At 37.0% G+C, this 24,425-nt stretch overlaps 1 protein-coding gene across 1 annotated transcript in view; it reads right to left on the reverse strand.

The window, feature by feature from the left end:
• The window catches only part of LOC117222907 (dynein axonemal intermediate chain 2), a 77,542-nt gene that overhangs the window by 23,776 nt on the left and 29,341 nt on the right, over positions 1-24,425 (reverse strand). The window contains exons 9-10 of the mRNA XM_076525690.1: positions 22,911-23,557; positions 22,034-22,295 (exon numbers count right to left, since the gene is read on the reverse strand). Of these exons, the coding sequence (XP_076381805.1) occupies positions 22,034-22,295; positions 22,911-23,557 (909 nt within the window). The remainder of the gene's footprint in view (positions 1-22,033; positions 22,296-22,910; positions 23,558-24,425) is intronic.

The raw sequence follows: 24,425 nt of genomic DNA on the forward strand, positions 1-24,425 counted from the left end.
TTGCCCGTCTGTTCGTTTCAATAGACCGGCCATCTGGCAGCCATCGCGCATTATTAAAGCTGCGATCACTATGCGTCGTGCCCGTCAACTCTGCCGTGCCTGGCGAAATTTTCAATGAAGTTTACTAATTGCGTTAAACAACCGCGCCGCGATTCGCGTTTACCGATATGGTACGCGCCCGATGTCGCATGTCGACTGCGGATTTTCGAGCGGTTATGACATCTGTTGGTACGCGAAACACGAGAAATTACACGATTTTACTGCAACCCGTGACAAAAAGTATTCGATCGTCTTTTAAAACGCAATAACTTTTGTCAAACTGGTTTAATTGACATGAATCTTTTTTTATGTGTTAAAGGAACTAGTTTACGGTACACAACGACCAGCATACTTCTTGTTAATTTTGCTGTTACATAAAAAGACAACAGAAGAAAGAAATCACTCGTTTTTTAACTTTTTTAACTGAACCTGGAACGAGAATTTAAAAAATGTGTTTGGTACATGTCGATAACTTACATGCAAACTGAAAATTTCATTGAAATCGATTGCCGCACAGTCAAGCCACAGCCACTCAAAGATGGAAAAATTACATATTTTTGATTGAAATTCGTAAAAAACTGTGATTTTCACGATCTTCGATTGCTTGTAGCTCATAAGAACGTCAACCAATTTCGATGGAATTTTCAGTATGCATATAATTTACTTAAGTCTACGAAATGTTAAAGGTACTAGTTTGGTATATAATAACTAACTAATTTTGCTATTACTTGGAATGAGACAAAAAATAAGGAACACTTGTTCTTGAACCTTTTTATTTGAACCTCGAACGAAAATTTGAAAAATGCAAATGTTTCTTTTTTTTTATCTCATTCCAAGTAATAGCAAAATTATCAAGAAGCATTTTAGTCATGGCACAGCAAACTAGTACCTTTAAGATTTAAAAGAAATTCAAGTCATTTAGTGGAGATTTAAAGAAGTTATTGCATTTTAAAAGGTGGACGAATACTTTTTGCCAGGTATTGTAAACGCTTTTATTCCCACAATTGATCGATTACACAAAGACTTACCCTACATTTTTGTAAACTATTTTGGAGAAACTGTTTTATAAAAAAATTATTTTTTATAAAATTTATTGAGACTTTCTTAATTGCTATTCCCATAGTAAAATCTTTCTTGCGTAAAGCACTGTATTTATTTTGACACACATTTAGACGTATTTATATTTTTGTCCTGTAACAAGAGAGACTCATAAACAAATGAAAAAAATTTAGGACTCGTTTGAAAGAACAGAAGTGAGACTATAAATTGGTATAAAACGTTCCATTAAAGATGACCACTAAAAATAATAAAACAACATTAAAGAGCCAATACAGAATAATAGTATTTTGATCAACAGTTTCATTTAGTATTATTATTAGTTTCATGCAGTATCAACGGTTTTATTCTTTTACATAAGAATTGATTAAGCTAACGCTACCCTGAAATTAACAACAAAATAAATGCTATCTAAAGAACACGTCGTGCACCGTTCATCCTGTTAATAATTCGAACGCATAAAATGGAGATCAGGTGCAAGCTTCTCCGTTGATTAATGCGCAATAAAGATTTCAAGTTTATTTTTCCGTGTCACTGATACACCAATAACTTTTCAATAATTTATAGTTGGTGGCAACGCAAGCCTCGAAGCACATAGTCATAAATAACTCTCCGACCCTATCATTTAATGACTTAATTCACGGCTTCGCAAGGGTCCAGGATCTAAAGCATTTGCGAGATTATTCCTTCAAGATCCTGTCCGATCGTTTTGCTTCTCTATACTCTCACGACACCCAGAGGATTGCCACAGGTGCCGCTGGTCGACCTTAAATCGTCGTCATTCGTCATTCCCCATTTTAATGGCGTGTCCTACACTCCGGAAATTTGCATAATACCTGGTACGGTGCTTTTCTTTATTTTTTCATTTTTTATTTCGCTGCGGTAGCTAGCGAAAAATGCGATTCTGCTTAATGGATCAGACTGCTCGCGGACGAAGAAAAATGCATAATACGAACGAGGAATTACGGTACACTAATCATCGTTATACGCGATTTTTTAGTCATGTTTGAATAGCGTTTCATAAAGTATTTAAAAGATTTGTTGCAGGAAGTCCCAACGATTTCTACGATTAATAGTTTTTAACACGTCGAGTGCTGAAAATCTACAAAATTGAAGAATTTTGATTGATCAAACTGGAGCTAGAAAATTAGAATTCATCGCAGTGGATGGTGTTTTAATTCTTCTGCATAGGCACGAGCTCAGAAAAGTGTCAAGGAAGGTGAAATTCAAGAATGAAAGTAGAAGTTTGTAAATAATAATGTTGTAAATGAATAATAAATCTGCAACCATGTGACATTGATTGAAGGTCGACAGTCAGAATTTATTTATCTAATTTAATTTATCGAGTTTTTTTACATACGAGATGGCAGATTTTTAACATGTGTACTTTTTGTCCAAGTTTAATCAGACGTCAGGTATAATCGCCACATTTTGTCAACGAATTACAACTGTTTCGGTTTCATTGTTAATATATAAAGTTGCTGTCACCACGATATAAAAGTCATTTAATGAACGAAACAGGAACTAGATAATTAAAATTGATCGTTCACACTAGTTAGTTACAGGTGTCATTGGTCAAGAGTGAATTACTAAAATTCTCTGAACAGTATAAATGAGCTGTCTTGGAAACCTGTCGATTCAGTTTTACAACTTCTGTTGTAAGATAAAATAAAATCATCTGTAGCGATACGGTTATAATAATTACAATTATATATATATATGTATAATAATTACAGTTGTGTCCGCGAATTAAATACTTGGAATGGAAAGGGAAGAGTCCACAGAATACGAAGATATTTTCTTAAATTTTTAGAAACATGACCGCGGATGAAATTTGTAAAACAAAAGTATTTTTATATTTTATAAAAAATAAAACTGTGGAAACAGTTTTTACAAAAATCGTGAAAGCAGTTTTCGTGAAAATTAGTAAAAACTGGAAACGTTGAAGGCTTGTGTCTCTTAAGAAATTTCGAAATTGGAAGAATTATGAGTTAACTCCCCTTCCCCCCCTTCCCCCCTTCCCAATTGCATACAACATATTTTAATATTATCAAAATCCCTGACATCAAGGTAGAAAAGTGAACCGCTTGGCATGAAATGGCCCATACGTAAGTAATGGGCCATTAATTGTATATAAATATATAGAAGATGAGCCATTTAACCCTTTCACTTTAATTTTTCTTGCAAATTACATGTTGTGTAAGAAAATTCTAACTAAATTTCAAACGAAATTTTTTTGTTCTATTTTCCATTTTTATCAAGATATGAGAGTCACCTGTTCAGGAATTAATGTTTATCGAGATATTCTTTAGCTGATTTTTAATAAATAATTTATTTTATTTTATTATTAATTATTAAATAATTTTTATTCTGTATTTAATAAACTTTCGAATAGCATCGTTAAATGTTTTGCACGTTACAGTTAAAAAAATTCAAGATGACTGATAAAGGAGAAAAGTAGCAAAAAATTGATTGTTGCCGTGTATTCTCGTCTTTAAACCAAAAAACTCCCGCTGGAAACGTTTTTATACAACACGCAGTTCACAAGATGACTTAAAACAGGAAGAGTGAAACAGTTAAATGACTCACCCTGTATACAGGGTGTATTTATAAGTACGTTGGTACATAAAAAACAACATATACAAATACAGAAGTACATACAAAATATAAATATGTAATAAAGTATGTAAGTATTTATATACAAGACGACATACAGGCTGTCCCAGGTTTTAATGTTCAAACTTTGTCAGTATATTCTATGGCACAAAGTAAGAAAAAAATGTTATGTAAACATAGGTCATATGGAGCTTTATTAAGAAGTTATAACAAAAATTCGTTCAATGAAATAACAGAGAATAGAAACGAAATTCGCACGGTCATAAATTCGATCTTCCATCGATGTCAATCATGTATTGTCAACGACGGTAGACATTTCGAAGTGTATTAATAAACACAGCTTACATAAACACACGGCATGTGCTGATCTATTCAAGCCAATGCTCGCAGTAACAGCAAGTTGATTACTATTCCTATTCTGAATTTTTGTTATAACATCTTAATAAAGCTCTGTATGACCTATGTTTACATAACATTTTTTTCTTACTTTATGCCATAGAATACACTGACAAAGTTTGAACATTAAAACCTGGGACACCCTGTATATGTATAAAACTTGTAAACGAAAACAGCTACAATGAAATAATCATTAATGAAACATGTAAACGTAAACATGAATAAAAATACCAATTAAAATCAATTTTATTTGAAAAACATCGAAGATCTTATTCCTTAGAAATAAATTCCACCTATTTTATGAAACCGATCTACGCGTGCGACGCAATAATAATAATAGCAAATCTCGCGAATTCTCCCAAGGAGCAGAATGTTTAAAACAATGCGGCCTCGTCCCGAACCGCGAGCACTTTAAATCAGCCGTCGCCGACTTCACTTTTTCGTCGTGAATGCCGCTAATTTCGTTCCCAGTTTTTCTATCAAACTGCCTCGATAACTTAGACAAACTTTGGTCGGACCGAATGGGAAGAGAAATCTCCGCTGATGTAGTCTCGTCTCATTAAGAATTTAAACCAACTTCCTCGACGCCCCGCTACCGAAAATTAGTCCGGCTTCTCCGGCTTAAAACCGCCGGCGAAATTCTATGAAACGCGGATAATCGGATTGTCGCCGAAAGAGCTTACACAATTTTTTGATATCTCCGGTGCTCGGCCGGGATTCCGCGCGGAAATCGCGAGAATCCCACGATCGAAATAAGGCTGACCCGATCCGGGACCGCAGTTTCCTTGTGAAAAATCGAGCAGACGATTCAGAGCCGCAGGGAATCCCTGATTTCTCCGCTTCTTGGGGGAACAATTCGCTTCTACCACGGGATAACACGTGGATCATAAGTCTTCCAGTAATGTTGATCTTCTCGATCGGCCGCGAGCGTTCCCCGATCGTGCTTGAACCGATCAAATCGATCTCTTCGCAGACTCTTCTTGCGCGCTCGACTTCGGTATTGTTTACATTGTTTACATTGTTCGAAATTTAAAGTTGGAATAACAAATTTGCACTCCTTATGCGCAATTTTTATATAACCGAATGGAAAAAATTACGTATTACCTTGTATTATTATGGAAATTTAAATTTTGAATAAACGTATTTAATGCATCTGTGATTTCACTTTGTCGCGAATAATCTGTGGATTTTTATGCAGAATAAAAATTGTTCAAGGAAATTGTATGAAACGTAAAACAGATGAAAATGTCTGTCCAGTTTTAATTATTTTAATAAGCTGTAAGCGGGTTGTCTAAAAAAAAATATTCTCAAATTCTTATGAAGTTTTTTACGTTCTTGTTTCTAACTTAGTAATTTTAGTAAAATAACATAAAATCCGCAGCCCGGTTATAAATCATATGCACGATGGTTGATAATAATGGTCGAGTATTTCTGGATTTTTTGAATGCATCGAATCTGCGGTATGTCGGCTCTTAAACTCTCGTAAATTTACATCTTCCGAGATTTATTCGAAAAGGTGTATGTATCTTTAAGAATTTTGTTCCAGATTTGCACTCTGAATGTGCAACTTTTATACTATTGGATGGAAAACGCTATTCAGTGGTTTTCAAACATTCACAGTGTATAAAAATATTTGAAAACGAAGCTTTCAGAAGCTATGGAAATTTAACAATTTCATTTTATTTTTTTCTTCCATGGATTGGTGAACCAACACGAAGTTTTACAATTTAGTAATTCTATGAAAAAGTAATATCAAAATTGTTTCTTTAAAGAAAAGTCGAAAATGAAAATGTCGAAATATTATTACAGAATTTTCATTTTATTTCTAATGCTAATAATCAAGTAATTAAATTTTGGATTATACTTAATAATCAACAGCTTGCGGATTTTGTCTGCGGTAATTACATGGTAGGGGAGCTACCTAGATGTTTAATTTGTTTTTCAATTATTTTAATAAATTCAAAATAGCGTAACAGTATTTTCAAATGTGTTTATTGTTTTGCATTTTATCAACTCATCGTTGTCATAAGTGCATAAAACTCGCAATCTAGTGATCAATTTCGACCACGAAGATCTTGTATGTAACGATCTTTTTGTGTAGACACTACAAACGATTTAGATTGTTTCACATCTTGCAATTCAAGCAGATTGCTTACTAATTTAATAAATTAGAACTTGTGTTTACACAAAATTATTGTTACATTGAAGATCTTCGTGATTAGACCGTGGATCTTCTGCAAAATAAAAATTGCAAGAAATATAAGTTAGATGAAAATGTTCCTCTTTTAATAATTGTAATAAGTTGTATCTGATGTAACAATAACCTTAAGTTATTCTCGTGTTTTTATAGTTTTGTATTTGTACCTTTCATTCTTGTCATAAATGCATAAAATCCGCGGTTCACTAATTACACATTGCAAATAAAATTCACATCGATCAGGAATTATCCGGACACTGTATAATAGTTGAGATAATCTATTAAAAAAAAAAATCTTCAAATACTTGCAATGTTAATTTCTGTCTGCAACATTATGCAACATTTTTGGAGTACTAGCGCAAAGGTAATGTCAGACATCCTCGTCAAAATATTCCTTTCCACCTTAGATTGTGAGTTTTAAAATCCTACCGCGATTCCCTGAATAATCGTGCTAACGATTCCGATCGATCATTTTCTGCCAGGATTATCGCGTCAACCACGCGCTCTGATTTCCACTTCATTCCTTACGGAAGAAATAGTGCCTGCCAGCGAGACGTCAGCATTGCACGTTGGTAACATCGAGTGAAAAGCAGTCGGCGAAGAGGACAAAAGGACGACAGGCGGCTGACCCGGTGACTAGTCGCGAGTTAACGCATTATCCCTGGTTATAATGAATTTCTCTGGACAGCATTCGACTTTGCTCGGCCTTTGATCCAAACTGGCTGGCTTCCATTAGTAAGGAGATTAGACCGAAGGAGTGACAGTAACGTATCAAAGCGTATCGCCACGGGGTATCGCATAATCCTGGAAGTAAAGCGAGTCAGTTCTTTGCAGACCGTTTTTCTGCCTATAATTCCTCTCTCTCTTTCTTTCTCTATCCACCTATCTGCCTCTTTTCTCGAGTCGCGAACGATAACGAAAGTCGGCCGATTCACATTCGCATTTGATCCGAGAGAGCAGCCGCTTTTTTCATCTGCGCGGATTCTTTTGTGCGCGTTGAATTTCCGGGTCGATTTCGCGGTTTAAGCATCGCGGCAGCCTTTGGACTCGGATATAACGTTCCCGGAAAATGCACACTCGAAGAGGACTGTCGCGTTGACGAACAGCGTTTCAAAGACCGGCGAACTTTCAAACTTGTTTCGCTGGCTGTCGGCTTCGCGGGCTTCTTTCTGGCAAGCGAAAAATCTTGCGCTCGTGCCGCAGGATTTTAGCCATTTTTGGAGGCAAGTTGACATTGGGAGGCTTAGAGGACGTTGCGGAGGCAAACAAGTTTCACTTTATATGCAAATCCCTGTCTTGAAGGAGGTCACGCTCGCAATTGAGGCTGCTAATCGGGTCTGTACTTGGGGAAGATGATTTCATGGCGAAAAGTTTTCGCAGCGTTGTACTTGAACCGTGATGCTTTAGAATGGAGTTCTCTAATTGTTGTGTACACATTGATGACGTTGCGTTGCTTTTTAATTGATTTGTTTAATCCTTATGCTAATAATCCGGCACCCGACTATCCTTTTGCATATTCTCGTCAAGCTATTTGTTGTTTCTGGTAAAATATTTCAATATCCGGATAGATCTTAGATGTTTGACACATTATTACCATCGATATCTGCTTCGAGTTACGTTTTCGAGTATCTTGTTATCAAAAAACGATAAAGTTTGATATGCGTTTGTTCAATAACCAAGGTACGCAGGTTCTTTTATAAGAAAAAAGAGAGTGTAGGAGGAAGTAGAATAAAAATAATATTTTCTTATGGTAGTAAATATAAAATTAATAAAAATAAATGTTTACATAATAATATAAAAATTATATAAAACACTAACGTAATGTAGGAGTCCATCACAAGGATACCCGGATACCCCGGTTGTAAAACAATGTCGACAATCTTGGTTATTGACGTAAGGTTTGAAGACAGCCATGGACGGAATTGAGACTATTTATTATACCTAAAGAGACGCTTTCCTGTTGAATTAATTTTTCTTCGTTTTGCACTATTTCTATTTTTCGGTTTACTTGTACTTCTTTTATTCTACTTTTAATTCTTCCACCTTCCTTTTAAAACAATTCTAGTTCTTCGATTCTTCGACATACATTGTTGATCATATATGGCTTTTTAGCTGATACATTTAAAGACAAACGTGTGTAGAATTAACACTGTTGGTTAGTTGTAGATTTAGTTCACTTTCCCGTCGGATCAGTTTTAGTTCAGTCAGTTCTTCTTTCTGTTCATATACATCAACTGTTTTGTTCTATTCGTTCTACTTTCACTTCTTCGACCTTCGTTTCGAGTCAATTCAAGTTCAATCGGTTCTACTTCTCTGATCGTTGAATACGCATCGTTGTGTTATTTGTTTATTTATTTAAAGTCATACGTATGCACAGTTGAGACCGCAAGCTAATCCTAGGGGTACAATGACCCGTCGAATCGGTTCTTTTTCTTCTTTCTGTTCTATTTTTATTTAATTCTGTTGTCCCACTTTTACTACCTTTTGCAAAGAAACATTATAAATATATAGCTTAAACGAACAGAAGAAAAATGATCATTATTAATTGCAAGATGTATGAATCACGTAGATGATTCACCATTCTTCACCGTTCTAACGAGTTGACAGGAATACAATAATACTTTAAAATTGTTTAAGTATTTCCGCTAGTTTGCATTTGATGTACCCACTTTTATCATAAATGCACAAAATTTGCGGCCCACTCATAAATCTCCATTTTAATATAACATGTGACTTTAATCAAAACAAATCAATCGCTACCGGCCATCTAATGGAAAAAGAAATTACTTAAATTACGTCAAAATAAAAAGAGATAATACAAACAATGGCTGATTTGCTATTAAATTATCATTAGAAAGACTATTGTATTACTTAACCAACTATATTATTACAGTTAGTTTATTATAGTTAGTTTATCATAGTTGGCCATAATCTAGCCCATTCCATATTGCAATTTAATGTCGTATCGACTAGTTGCATATGATTTCGGTCTCCATGGCCGACGACAAGAGAATTTTCTGTGGCCGAAACGCAGGCAGTGTTTAGAGTGATATACTACGTGTGATTCAGTCGGTCCCAGTGCTAAAGACAAGGGCCGAGTTTGTAGATGTCCGAAACGCTCGATCTCACTTCAAATCACGACTCCGCTAATCGTGAAACACCACCGCGACATTAATACAATCGGTGTCAGCTGCACCGGCCGTCTATTGTACCAGATAGTCGTGGATTACAATGGCCAATTTACCATTTAATCCTAGAAGTTGATAGAACGTGGCCCGGCCACGTATTCGTTCACCCCCGCTTCGGATACTCTCATTATTTATTAGACGCCATTGAATTACCCTGGACAGCCGTAAATTGATTCGGAATCAGGGAACGATCTAGAACCCATGGTTTATGTGATCCTATACTGAATGATCATTCAAGAAAATTACTCCTACCGTGCAGCTTCTCTGTTGCATTTCTGCGTCACTGCAGGAACGTTTCGGACGGTACTTGAATTTAACTGCAACGTAACTGCAAACTTTTATAATTATAAGTTGTTTAGTAAACTTTAAATGTCGGAATTATTTGTTTTTCTGTTTTAGGTCAACTTTTACATTAACGCTTTAATTCTGTTATAAAAGTTAAATTTTCACAGTTATTTTCCATTTGACAGATAAAAATTTTCCAACAAAATATTAAAGATTATGCTATTTTGCAATTGACTTCGCATCATTCGAGGAACTGGAGACAGGATAAATATAGATGGGTGAGCAGGTCGCGATTTTTATGTAGGCACTTATTTGATCGTACCCTTCAATAGAAAGGAAAATTGGGCAATTTCAGCTCTCTTTGTAAGAACTGCCTTTAATACTGAACGCTACATTTGCGTGAAAGTACTTTAACTTTTTCGAAGCAGAATAACTGTTACCGTCCAGCTAGAAGTTCTTCCCAATTCCGAAGTTACGCAAAGTAAACATTTTCTGTTTATGGATAAATATATGCAACAAAAGTTTCAGTGGATTTATAACTGTGTTTTGTTAAAACAGAAAAAGAAGTTAAAAATAAGAGAATAACTGTTGCATCAGAACCAATTGAAAATTTGAACGGTATCGTTCAAGCCCTGATTTCGAAAAACATACAATAATGTTGTCTAAAATCGTACAACAATTTTTGAGAAAACTTCTTAAATATCGGTAACTAGAACCACAAAATTTAAGACGTTGATTATCTTTATTTTTAAAATTCCCTCAAAATTACGAAAGCTAATTCGATTTGTTGCGTTAAAGATGTACCGCTATCCTCAAATAATGTTTTAAAAAAATCTATCCTGTAAATTAAATATTATTGCATCTCGGAAAGTCTGCAGAATCATTCTATGTTACATTCGTTACTTTCTTAAAAATTGTATGACTATAAAAAAAAACTTCATGATACATTAATGTGTCAAATAGAGACTGTCTGATCGTATTAGAAATGTTCGGTTGCGGTTTGGATGAATCTCGAATATATTTTTGATCACTGTTAATAACAATATAGTATACACGGTGTCCCAAAAGTTACTCAAAATCAGGAAATTTGTGGTTTCTCAGATCATTTGAAGTAACTATTTCCTAAGCGCTTCCATCAGCGGCTTTGTTTACGAACTATTAACTATTAACTATTAACCAATGAGACGCGAGATCAGTTGGAACCAATTAGCGGAACTGAGCTTCATCCGCTCGTTGGCTCAGCCGCCTTGCACCGGCCGAGCTCGTCTCTCATTGGTCAGTGTTTTTCGTTTATAACTCGTAAACAAAGACGCGGATTATATTTGCGCTAAGGAAAAACTTACTTCAAATGATCTCGGGAACCTCTCATTTCCCGAATTTGAATAACTTTCGGGACACCCTGTATTTCACGATATACAATACTTCTTCGCTAATGCGCAGACGGACGATTACTTTTAGGCGTACAAGACACAAATGCCGGAATGGCACGCGACACGGCGTAGTTTACACTCATACACATCCACTGCAATATGCTTATTAATAAACACTCTAATTGTATCAGCAATATCGCAATTATCATCGATAATTATCATCGACACACAGTGTCGACAAGTCAGACCCATCAACACGTTAATGTAAAAGGTGTCGAAATTAAGATCATTATGTTAAATTTCATATTCCAATTATACATATAGCGTGAGTTATATGTATTACTCTTTCACCTTAATATTTCTTATTGTATAAGAAAATGTTTCGAACGAAAATAGTTTCGTTCACTTAATTCAACAGCCAATATGCTGTTATTTTCCTGTTTTATCAAAGAATGAAGGTCATTTGATAAAATATGAAATAATTATACATCTATCACTAGTATTGATTGAGTATATACACGCTTAAAACATTTCTCACCTTAAAAATCAACTAATAAACATCTCGATAAACATTAATTTCTGAACATTTGCACCTTAATAATTATTTTATTCCCTATTTAATACTAGACTTTCGAACGGCGCGATTAAATGTTGCACATTGTAGTTAAAAAGCCAGATGTCACCTTCGTATTTTAACAAACAAGGAAAATAGCAAAAAATTTATTTGTTTTCATATACGCTGCTCTTTATATTAAACAATTTTCGTTCGAAACATCTTTTCCTACAACATATATTGGGTTGGCAACTAAGTAATTGACGATTTCAGTTATATTTTAGATGTCTCTCACTCCCATTTTTATGATATCCGTAAATGTTATATTATAAAATTATTATTATTATTATTATTATGTTATTTTTTATTATCCGTGAATGTTAGCAACTGGGCAAATTGAATGCAGCGGTCAAGGAAAAGCGACCAGAATTGGTCAATCGTAAAGGTGTCATTTTCCACCAGGACAATGCTAGACCGCACACGTCTTTGTCCACTCGGCAAAAATTGATGGATATTGGTTTGGGAATTGATGTTACACCCACCATATAGCCCTAATCTCGCGCCATCGGATTACCACTTATTTCGACCCCTGGACAACTCCCTTCGTGGTAAAACTTTTAACGATGACGACGCTGTAAAATCTCACTTAACTCAGTTTTTGGCCGGAAAGGATCAGACTTTCTACGAGCGTGGAATTTTCAAGTTGTCAGAGAGATGGCAAAAGGTCATCGAACGAAATGGAAAATACATTACAGATTAAACTTCATTCCAAGTAAAAAAAAATTTTTTATTTCATTGAACAAATCGGCAATTACTTAGTTGCCAACCTAATAGTTTACACAAAAATTTAAGATGAAAAAGTTAAATGTCTCACCCTGTATAGTTAAAGCAAAATGTCGGGAAATGATTGATTTTCACAAAAGTTAAGTTAAAAACAACGCTTATGTTAGTGCCGTTTGATTGTCCATATTCAGTGCTACATTTTTTCCAAAAATATAAGATTCTTATACGAAATCGTTACAAGGTTATGAATTTCGGTGGTCTTTCGGGAAAAGGACCATCCGTGCGGCGCAACTACAAGCGTGCACGGGTCTTTTCGGATGGAGTTGGTACGTTCGCGGAATTTTCGAGCGCGATTTATCGAGTCCCCGATGCAGCAGCGTCGAAAGAATCGCGCGATCGGATCCGGTGTCCCGGGGAATCGGCGATTACGATGACACGGAACACCGTCGCGTCGGAACGTGCACGAATCCGTCGCGGAATTTGGATTTCCGCCAGACGGTACGCGAGAGTCTCGTATTTTATACGACTTTCTTCCGTGTGCTTGGTCGCGTTTCTTCTCGTGGCCCGGCGCGGCGCGACTCGGCGCCGTTGACTCCTCGGCTCCCTCTTCGCGTTCCCTCGCTCGTAATTTCGAAAATTTTCCTCGTGCCTACGCGACGACGCTCGCGACTCCTCTTCCTCTTTCCTTTCGGCTCGGCTCGACTCGGCTCGGCTCGGCTCGAGAGAAACTGTCTCGCCGGGCAATTCCCTTTGAATTTAATCGCGCACGAGTTCGCACAACGAAACTACAGCTGAAGAGCTCGAGGACCGCTTTCCCGGGAAAGCAGTTTGTTCAAGCTCGAAGGGAAACCGAGCTTGTTCCGAGCAGTCCACTGATGAGCTTAGCGGATCCCGGGCTCCTTCTTCCGATAGAATAACGTGGACCAAAGTGGATTTGTCGTCCCGTATAGGGTCGAGGCTTCTTCCCATTCTGCGCCGTTTTCTGCTGTAACCGCGACGAAAATATTTGTTTCGCGGACTCGCCTCAATTCCGAATCTTTCGATACATGTTCCCGCTAAATCGAGAGAACCATGCTTGTCCGACAGCGATCTAAAGGGATTTTGGTGTAGTGTAACGGATAGGTAACTAATTTGACAGTTTTCTCACCTTTCAGCTGTGGTTCATTATTGTTTGCCATATCATTTTCTTATTTTCTTTCGAAGTTACGACGATTCGATATTTTCTGGTCGTATAATCTTCTCTTAGAAGATAAAGAAAATTTATAATTATTGTCAGTTTAAATTTACTTGAATGCTTAACACTCGAGGGCTATTCGGATTTCTCAGTTCGCAGATGATACAGCCATCTACTGTCCAGTCTCAGTTCCTAGCATAGGTAAGAGAACCTTTGAGAAACCCGTTGTCACCGTAAGTGCTAATATCAGTCATCTCGGGTTATCCTTAGCACCCGAAAAAAACTGTACTCATCTACTCTACCAAAAAAAAACACTCGACCAAGTACCTGCTACGTTAAAATAAAATATTATTCTACCAAATCTAGCGATCATGTTCAATTCCTAGGAATCTTTTTTGATCATCAGCTTATGTTCAACGTACACATCGATTACATTCCTAATAAATGCTCCAAAAGACTAAACATCCTTCAATTTATTAATGATATCAAGCGGGGTGCTAAGCTTTCCAGAAAGCTTTACATTATACAAGTTTCATCCGCTCTCACATTGATTATAGCTTTTTTATTTTTACTCCTAAAACTAAAAATCTTATGCTAAGCCTTGAGAGAATACAGTTTATAGCTTTGCGATTCGCTCTAGGATACCGAAACAACAATCCCACTGACATTATGTTGGAAGAATTCAGAATATGCATGCTATGACACAGCATGCTATAACACAGAGCCAATTATTATATCTATGTAACAGATTTCGAATGAATAACCTCTCTAACAAAGGAACAACTCTGTACTATATTGGGTTGATAGACTCCACGACTTTTCTGTATGCCGCAATTTAGTGCTTGGATCACGCACCATACTTCCTGGTCAAATCGGCGCTCTTCTTCAATATAAATGAGTACTCAGAACAGAAAAAAACTGCCCCCTCCCCCAGTCTAATTGAAAATAGTTTACTTCATTTTACAATATCGATCAACACGGAACTGTGTTTTCTCCTTAATGTCTCTCTAATTGACGCTCAAATTGTCCACAGAAATGGACGATTTGGAAAGAGGAGATACGATTATTCGAGCCTTGCGACTTGTTTTTATAATTAGGAATTGTCAACAATTATAAAAACGAGTCGCAAGGCTCGATTAATCGTATCTCCTCTTCCCAAATTGTCCATTTTTGTGTACAATCTGAGCGTCAGTTAGGGAGACATTACTGTACTGCGAATCCTAATTCAGTCTTCCTTGATCACCTATGTCAGATCTGAGCGAGTCGCGGCTCGTGAGTCAAATGTGGCTCCTTTTTCCCTCTTACGTGCTCCGTGGCTTGTCCCTACTATGCACCTTCAATATAATAGTGTTTACGGAACCTAAATAGTGGGGAAAGCTTGTGGCTAGTTGTCGAAATGACTCGCTCAGACCTGATCTAGAATATACAATTGACGACTAACAACTCAACAGTGGTAGCCTAAAGTTCTAGTTATAAATACAAATACATGTACCGTATTGTATTAGGTCTACCGGAAAGTTCTGTCCGTTTAAGAAATGAAAGGAAATAATAGATTTTTCATAAATTTAGTAATATTTATATTGTATAATATAATTTCCGTCGTTACTTATGACCTCTTGCCAGCGTGATGGCAATTTGTGAGTAACATTTTTCAAAAATATATGTCTCAAATGAACATGTGCATACCTATCGAAATTTGCAATGACATTATCGGTCAGAACTTTCCGGTAGACCTAATATATTATTGTATACCATATACACAGTAATGTCTCTCTAATTGACGCTCAGATTGTGCACAAAAATGTACAATTTGGAAAGAGGAGATACGATTATTCGAGCCTTGCAGCTCGTTTTTATAATTGTTGACAATTGGTAACTATAAAAACGAGTTGCAAGGCTCGAATAATGGTATCTCCTTTTTCCAAATTGTACATTTTTGTGCACAATCTGAGCGTCAATCAGGAAGACATTACTATAATTGCATGATCCATGTAATGTGCACCGCGTCGGTCAAATATTGGTGACACTAATTTTCGACCAATTTTAAAAATTCATTTTCGTTGTAATATATTCGAACAAACTGAATTTGACTGGGATGTTTCGGATGCGAAAAAGTTCTAACGTCAAACACTATAATAAAATTTAACTTTCTAGTTTCGGTTTGGTTAATTAAATTGCATTGACTTGATGGTAATTTTAGTGGTCGATTGCCGGCGCTAAATGTGTTAAGACAGGACTATGGCAATTTATTTTTCTGCATTGTTAGTATGCACAGCAATGTGCATGCTGTTAATAAGTCAGTGGCGGGTTTTATAGTGTAATAACAATATAAAAAAAACACTTAAGGATTAACGCAAGTGGTTTCGTGGGGCAAATTCCTACCCCATTCCATTCGAAAACTACAAATATCTGTGCAGGCTTTAGAAAAAATTGTTTTAGGGAAAATGAAAGACTGATATATTTTCAAACACGATAAAATATAATATAATATTTATCATATACACCCAATTACGTATGCTATTTATTTACCCGAATGACAAAGTCGAAACGATCGATTTCACATTATTTATTTGTCTATTTCATCGAAAACGTTAGAATAGATTTCTTAATTCGAGCATAAATTATAATAAGAAATGACGAAAAATCTAAATAAATTCAATTTTTTAATCCTGATGGAGCCAATTAATTACTGACTTTTAATGGTCACTAGATTCAGTGTTAAATATTGATGACAAAATAACAGAATTTGATTTCAACTTAAAAGGAAGGTATAACATTCGTGCTTAACACGTTATTACTAGAAATCAAAGTCAAAATACGGCGGGGGGTCAAAATTGAACAATGCTGCTAAAAATGACCAGTCTCACGTTATTCATTTTCGAATTGTTGAAATTACGGAGACTCTAAATAAATTCAGTCTTCTCATTCTGATAAAGCAGCACACGATGGTCCTTTTCAAAGCTCGGTAGTTAATGTTAATTAAACTTTTTGTGAAACGTGTTCGTCATCTGCAGACATTCTGGAGTGATTTTAGAAGAGTTTGTTCAAAGAAACTGCACGGCAGAATTTAGTTCTCCGAGTAACTTTTTATTAAAATTCATGAATTCACTGTAGTAACGTAAAGTTTAAACCATCGTTTTGTTGGTTTCGAATGGCTGTAATTTTATGTAATTTTGTCCATTTTCAAGAAATACTGTGTCTATGAATATTTAGTCGGAAATTGTAGAACTTCTTTAATTTCTCCTTTGTCTCAACTGTAGAACAGAGGACCCGGATTGAATGTTCAACCAGAATTCTGTTTGCATAGTAATAGGAAATTATTGTGGTCTCATTTTCGCGGTTGATCTTTTGATTACATCAGCACTGTAGCACGTCTGCTACAGTTTTCCCGCAAGTATCTTAGATTATGTAACTTTAGTTTGTTAGACGGCGTTGCTGGTCTTCTTTCAAGAGACGCAACTTTATGGATCCGGGCTTCTCTCTATGAGGAAATTTCATTCTGAACAATACGCAGGAAGATTTTGAAAGATTTCGGAAATTCGTACAGGTAAGATAATTGCTAACAAAAATGTATATCTACGTGCAGCATTTATTACCGTTTATCACAATAATTGTGTAAAAATTTCGCACCGAGAAAGGAATTCGAGCTAAGCGAAATTATCAGTTTCCATTTCCGGTCTCAAAAACGAATAAATTTCGGCGTCCGCAGAACAAATTATCTTTCTACGCGAATATCTCTGCTCTTCGGTTGAATGTTAGCCTAGACTACCGGAAGTCAGTCTGGACGTTGTCGGCAAACGACTTTAGGAAATGTCTTCTTGCACCGCTGCCCGGAACCAACCCCTGATCGTCAGCCTTTCCTACTCTGATTTATCATACTGTGGTTCTGGGAACGTTTTGCAGCTTTATCAGAATCTCCCTTTTCAATGAAGACTCGCAGAATAAAATTCAAGCTTAATTCTAAATGATTTAATTTCCTTTTAATGTATTTTTAGTTAACATTTTCAGAAGATTAGAGTACTTTACTCGACTAAATTCAAATAGCAAAGCGAACTCATATGGCATCGATTACTTCTCCAACGTTCGTACCTCTTGGAAATCTTAATAAAATTAAAAAATTATGATGTTGATTAGCGTGAGAATTAATTTTTAGAATTTGTATTTTACACAATACTGTCACCCGTATTTGGCTGACGCGGCAGTCAAAGTGTTAACAGAGTTTAATTAAAGCCGTGTTTTCTAAAGCAAGAAAAAGTATTCATTGAATTGCAAAAAACTCCGGGTCAAGAACGATCGATAAGAACAAAAAAAAAGAATGAGGGCCACGCGTTGCTAAGGTAAAAGTGGAAGATTTCCCCAATAGGTCATCATGCGATTTGATTTAAAACGGGGAGATTTCCCCATTTGGTTGGTTAAATATCAACAGATTTGCTGATTTTGTTTCTCTGAATATTCTTTTTAAATCCAGACTATGTTCTCGAATTTTACATTTTTCTGCAACTCATTTTATGCACTACAACTAAAACCTGACTTCAAAATTCGTGTGACTGGGAACGAGGTTTAATTTTACAAAATTCTTCTTCCATTGCATTTTACTTCGTAAACATTAAAAATTCACGGTCTAACAGCATACACATGACGGAGTCTTGTAAAAAAGCCTTATAACTTTACTCAATGTAAAACTTACAGAAAACTGAAACTCTTGTTACACCTTACACGTTTAAACTTAACATACTGTATATAGAACATTACAATAACAACGGTCCTAACGAAGCTTCGCAAAGCATCGATCCATCCATCCAACGTTGATGTAATGGAACTTGCGTACCAAAAGGAACGTCTTCACAAAGCTCGGCCGTGTCTCTTTCGGTACGTGGTTCCATCTGCAGCCATCTCGTTTCGCAACCATAAATATTCCACCTCGTGCATCAATGCTTTGAAAAGAACTTCCAAGGGAACGCAACAATTCGTACAAGCAAAACATCACCCATTCTTCCGGAGCCGAAAACGTTGCATTAATCCACGGAAGCTTCCCAATACTCCCGAAAGCCACCCCCGAAACCGCAATTCCGAGATACTCGAATGCAAGAAACAGCAACCGTGTTCTATCCAGGATCCTGGTCGCTCGTAACAACGGAAGAGAGAATCGCGACGGGAAAAATTTAATTTGGATCTCCGGGACGGGGGGGGGAGAGGTGGGGAGACCGGTGCGCAACCGTGTTGCACGGTTTAACGAGAAAATGCCGGCGCAACTTGGCGTCTTTCCACCTTGTCCCGCGAACCGGACTCAAGAAACGTAATCCCGACTGCATCGTTTATTAACTAAACCGTGATCCACGTAACCGGACTAACTGCCCAACAATTGGTCCAAATTGCGCGCTCTTAAAACTGCGACTCGGAATTGAATTGAATCGGAAGTCCGAGCGTCGACGGTGCTCGACGAAATTACAAGTAGTCGACGGATTTTACGTGTCTGACAGAAACGAATAGACGAAGTTTCGAAAGATCAAAGGAGCCGAGAAACGTCGATGTTTCGACTTGTTATAATTATCGAAGGAAGAAGAAAACTCTGTCTCTTGCTGTTTGAAGATATTTGATCGGAATCGAAGCTTAACGAACGGCGTCTTTTACAACTGTCGCAAATTTGTAGTATGTAGTTGTGTAATGTAGTGTCGCAAATTAAATGACTGACACATGAAATGTTCATCAGTCTGTAACATAAATAAATATGTAATAAAACAAAATAAAATGTACTGTAATATCGTGTCAGTGTGTATCGTTACGAAGTTTTCGAACATAATCCATTAAATCTCGATGTTATGTACTTCTGTTAGATCGAAATCAAATTCGACTCTCCAATGATTAATGTACAGGGTGAACCACGCAACATGATCAGCTTAATTTATTCTTTGATTCGATTGGAAATTTTTTCAGCTAAAATAACATGGTTTAAGGAGGGCTTTAAGATGATTGCACCAAATTTTTTGTCAACATTTTTTTCCAGAGTTATTAAGGTTTTTTTATAGATAAACCTATAATTTTGTTTAAATTCTGAAAAGACTATATGTTACGATGCTTGCCGAATTCGTCTCTGCATCCCATAAGAAGTGGGTACACAAAAATTGTAGGTTTTGAAGATGATCTTGATAACTCCAGGATAAAAAGGTTGACCAAAAAGTTGGCACGATCATCTGAAAGCTCTCCTTAAACAATGTTATTTTAGATCAAAAAATTTCCAATCGAACCACCGCCAGCAGAACAAATTAAGCTGATCACGTTTCATGGTTCACTCTGTATAGTGTGCGTCACCTAACGATTGCACTTTAAATATCTTTACTGTTTTTAAAGGCACGTCAAATATTTTCAGGGAAAAGATGGATGGTTCAATGGTGCTCGCACGATGTCATTAAAATATTTGTGTTCACATTATTTTCTTAGTCTCTAATTTATATAATCTTAATTTATATCTCTGGAAAAGCTAACATGAAAAGAAATAAAATCATACAATTTTAAAAACAACGAAATTATTTGAGGTGCAAACGTTAGGTGACTCGCCCCCTATAAACATTAAAGTAAACGTTAGCATGCAATAAGTGTAGATTTTCTATCTCGGATGAGAATATGGAGGATGTGGCACGTAACAGCCACGATTATTCAGGTATAGTCCTCACGTGACAAGAAGGCACTTTTGCGTTTACCCCCACTACCGCAGCTAGTAAGAGGGGGAATGTAAATGTAGGTGCCTTCTTGTCGCGTGAAGACTGTACGTTCAACAATCTCACAAAGGAATGTCTCCAACGAAAGTTAATTAATATTTATTCGGCTACACATTGAAATATAAACAATTCTAGACACTATTTTTTTTTGTAAGAAATCAAGATCACCTTGACTTTTTTTAACACTAGATCACTGAAGCGAGCCAATTTGACTTATTTACGATAAAATAGGTCGTAATATGGCATACGTAAATGAGTCAAATTGACTCGCTCCGGCAATCTAGTGTTAAATTGCACCATGAATTCAGCGACTTACTTTACTATCACCTTCGTTTTGACTTTAAATTCAGAAATTCTGATTTGATAAACAGAGATTGGTTCTCTGAATCAATGGGGACTATCTCTAGACCAAAAGTTACAGTTTTAACGATTAATTACGCTATTGACAAGTTATATTGATACTTTTTCGTATACGTTTTCTTGTGTGCGCCTGGAGGAACAACATTCATTGTACTAATTTATGACGGCCGTTCATTCTACTAAGTCCGTTCTGATATTCAATCTTAGCTTGTCATTACAAAATTAAACAAGTATTCCAACAGTGAAAAGTTTGACATGCTTGATATTGATGCTTATACTCGGTAAATGTGATTGAAATGCACGTAGAGCTTGTGTACGCTGCCAAATATCTAGAGAAGCACCACCTTTGTCCGAATCTGTTTTACGCTTTCGTTAATCAAGTTTAAATTTCTGAAGTCAAGTTCATCCAAAGATCATAGTATAATAGATCGTTGAATTCGTTTTTTACATTAGCATCGATCCTACCAAGTCCAAAATACAGAGTGCCATTTAAAGAAATCAAGCTGACTTTGATATTTAATCGGAAAAGAATAAGTTTTGGAATTCTTTCGTTGGAAACTTCTTTTTTGTCAGACTGTCGGAAGTAACTGAATAACCTCGGCGACTGTTACGTGTCACACCCTGTATTAGCAACATCGAACTACTAATCAACGTAAGTGTGAAAGAAATCATAGTGCAAGAGAGGAATCATAATTCGGCAAAACGTCAAGAATAACTGTGTCCCATGATCTGGAATAGTGAATCTGGTTACTGTGGGGTGACCAATCACAGTGCCCTTGGTTTGTTTTCGGGCATTGTTAACTGTATATTTATCGAAGAAGACATATTGAATTTTGTATCCAAAACAAAAAATAGAATAAATTTCGAATAGTAAACAAAACGAAGAAATAAACTTCGAAAAAGACAAAACAAAAGAATAAGAAAATATAATATGTTGCAGAAGTTAATGATGCCCGAAAAAAAACCAAAGGCGCAGCAATTGATCGGTCCACGATCCATCTATCCGGCTCCGCTACCCTATTCAGCTCCAATTCCGAAAAATTTTCCGACCGCCCGATAATTCTCTCCACGAGCGTACATCCGGAGGCATTGCCAACAGGAATTGTGCTCATTATCGAAATCGAGGTACCGTGGAAAACGTGCGGACCCGGCGATCGGTTGTCCGGTCCCGATCGGACGAGTCGTGACAGGAACTTCGTGGAATGGTGTCGTCAGACCGTCACATCTTCACGTGAAACTCCGAAATTCGTGGATAAGTTCTGTCTTTTTTCGATTCCATCTCCTTTACGAGATCCTTTACCTCAACGATCGCCCGCTCGACCGAATGCGGCATCGGGGCATTTAACATCGCCGCGAACTGCTTCGAGATGCTCGGATATTTTGGAAGGTCGCATGGATCCCGCTTGACTCTTGTCCTCCGCTCTTCTCCAGCCGACGAATCTTCCTCTGCGGGCTTCTCTGCATCCTCCGAAATCTCCTTCTTCTCGTCGTCGGCGTCATTCTCCTGATGCGTCTCCGATTCGATCGTTTTACGCGATCGCACGCTCTCGCTGATTTTTATCCTGTTTTCAACGAAAAATGGAGACAATGTGGGTTATGTTATGACTAGACTGCGCAAGGCGGCCGAGCAAATAGGCGGACAAAACCCAGTTTCGGCCATTGGCTTGACCGTCTCGTGCCAGCTGATCTCGCGTCACATTGGTCACTCTTTTCGTTAATAACTCGTAAACAAAACCGCGAATTGCATTTGCGCTAAGGAAAAAATTACTTCAAATGACCTCAGGAACCGCTCATTTCCCGATTGCGGCTTTTGGGACATCCTATATGTAAGGAATACATGTAAAAGTGGGATTTTCTGCACGCGTCTAACAACGATGATCGCGTCTGTGCGACGCAATGCGTCCCGATGCGCCAATAAAAAGACATATTCGATACCCATCGACGCAACATCGCTTATGGAAAACCAGAACAATAATTTCCATTATTTTAGTGCTAATGCGTCAGAAGCGCAACCGCTCGCGTCTGACGCGTGCAAGAAATTCTACCTGAACAGAGAATTATGGATCATTATTAACAGCGTTCAGAATTTTGCACTCCAAGATCGGTAATTTCCGATTGATTAATCTCTAATATATTAATAATTAATCTCTAGTAAGTAACTTTTTTCACATTCTCACCGGCTTTCCTCTTTCGCGATCTCGTCCCTAGGCGTACTCCTGGAGACTTTTCTGAAAGGTGACTCTCTGAGCTCCCTCCTGGCTCTCTTCGCCTCCTGGACCAGCTCCGTAGGCAAGTTCGTCATTTTCCAGCGAATTAATGCTTGCATGGCCTTCTTCTTGCGAGTAGACTTCATCGACGTTGATATCGAGGCTTCGTCCAACTTTGCGGAGGTCGAGTCTGAAAGCCTCGCCTTCGGCTTCGTCTGCTGCTCCTTCTTCTTCCTCGGCCCTCTTTTATCTCTGAAGCAACAGACTTGTGGTTTGCATACTTCTTTCTTGCAGGGTACCGGCAGCCGGAATTTGACCATTTGTTTCTTCGTTTTCTTTTCTCGACGGTCTATCTTCGCGGAGACCAGGGAGTCTACTTGTTCCACCTTCTGCAGAGAGGGCGCTGGTATGCTTGAACTTCTTTTTCGTGCTGATGATTTTGTACGAGTTGATCGTTTCCGTTTGTGGATCGGTCCAACGGATGCCCTTGCCGCGCCCTTCTTCGCGCTATGGTCTTCGTGCTGTGGCTTCGGTTTGCGATCCGGTTTCTTCCCTATTAATGTCGGGCCCGTTGGACGCAGTTCCGGTTCACTCACGTTCGCGTACCGCAGCAGTTCCTTTGATAATCGTAAATCGTTTAATACTATTTCTACCGGTCTTTTGTATACGCCTATTTTTACCGGTTATTTTTATAATGTTTATAGGAGAAGTTGGACAATCGATTAAACTAAAATCTGGCTGAACTTAGGAAACAATTAAAAAATAAAATTTCATAAGATCTTTTGATCTCTTCGGTAAAAATAATGTCAAATTAAAACCTTTAAAGGGGTCCTTCGACCCCTTCGGTTAAAATATTGTTAAAATTATTATGATGGCAGCGCTGATAACGTAGATGTGTCACTTACGGTGAACCTACTGAATTATTTTTAAACTTTATTTTAATTATATTTAATAATATATATTAATATATTAATAATATATTTAGTAATATATTTAGTAATGCTTTAAAAAATTGAAACTTAATAGTTTTTTTCAACAAAATACATTTTTTGGGTTATGTATTATGACTAACATAATTTATTTACAGTCATAAAATGTGAGAAGCAGCGTTTGAAAATAGTATTCGGTATAGTCTACAGTGTTATATAGGCTGTCACTTGCAATCGGGACATGAGGGGTTCCGCTCATTGGCTCGGCCGCCTCGCGTCAGCTGATCTCGCCTTTCATTGATCACTATGTTTCGTTAATAACTCGTAAATAAAGCCACGGATTGCATTTGCGATAACGATTGCATTTTCCTCTGGACCTCCTCATTTCCCGATTACGAGTGACTTTTGGGACACCCTATAGACTCTACACTAACTTATAACTAACTAACTTATACACTTATATTTCATGGGGTGTATTAATATTTCAAATTAATTTCAATATTTTAATTTAATAAAAATGTTAAATAACTAGGAGAACGACCTAAAAGCATAAAGA

Source organism: Megalopta genalis, chromosome 12 (genome assembly GCF_051020955.1).
Source record: "Megalopta genalis isolate 19385.01 chromosome 12, iyMegGena1_principal, whole genome shotgun sequence".
NCBI classification, from domain to species: domain Eukaryota; kingdom Metazoa; phylum Arthropoda; class Insecta; order Hymenoptera; family Halictidae; genus Megalopta; species Megalopta genalis.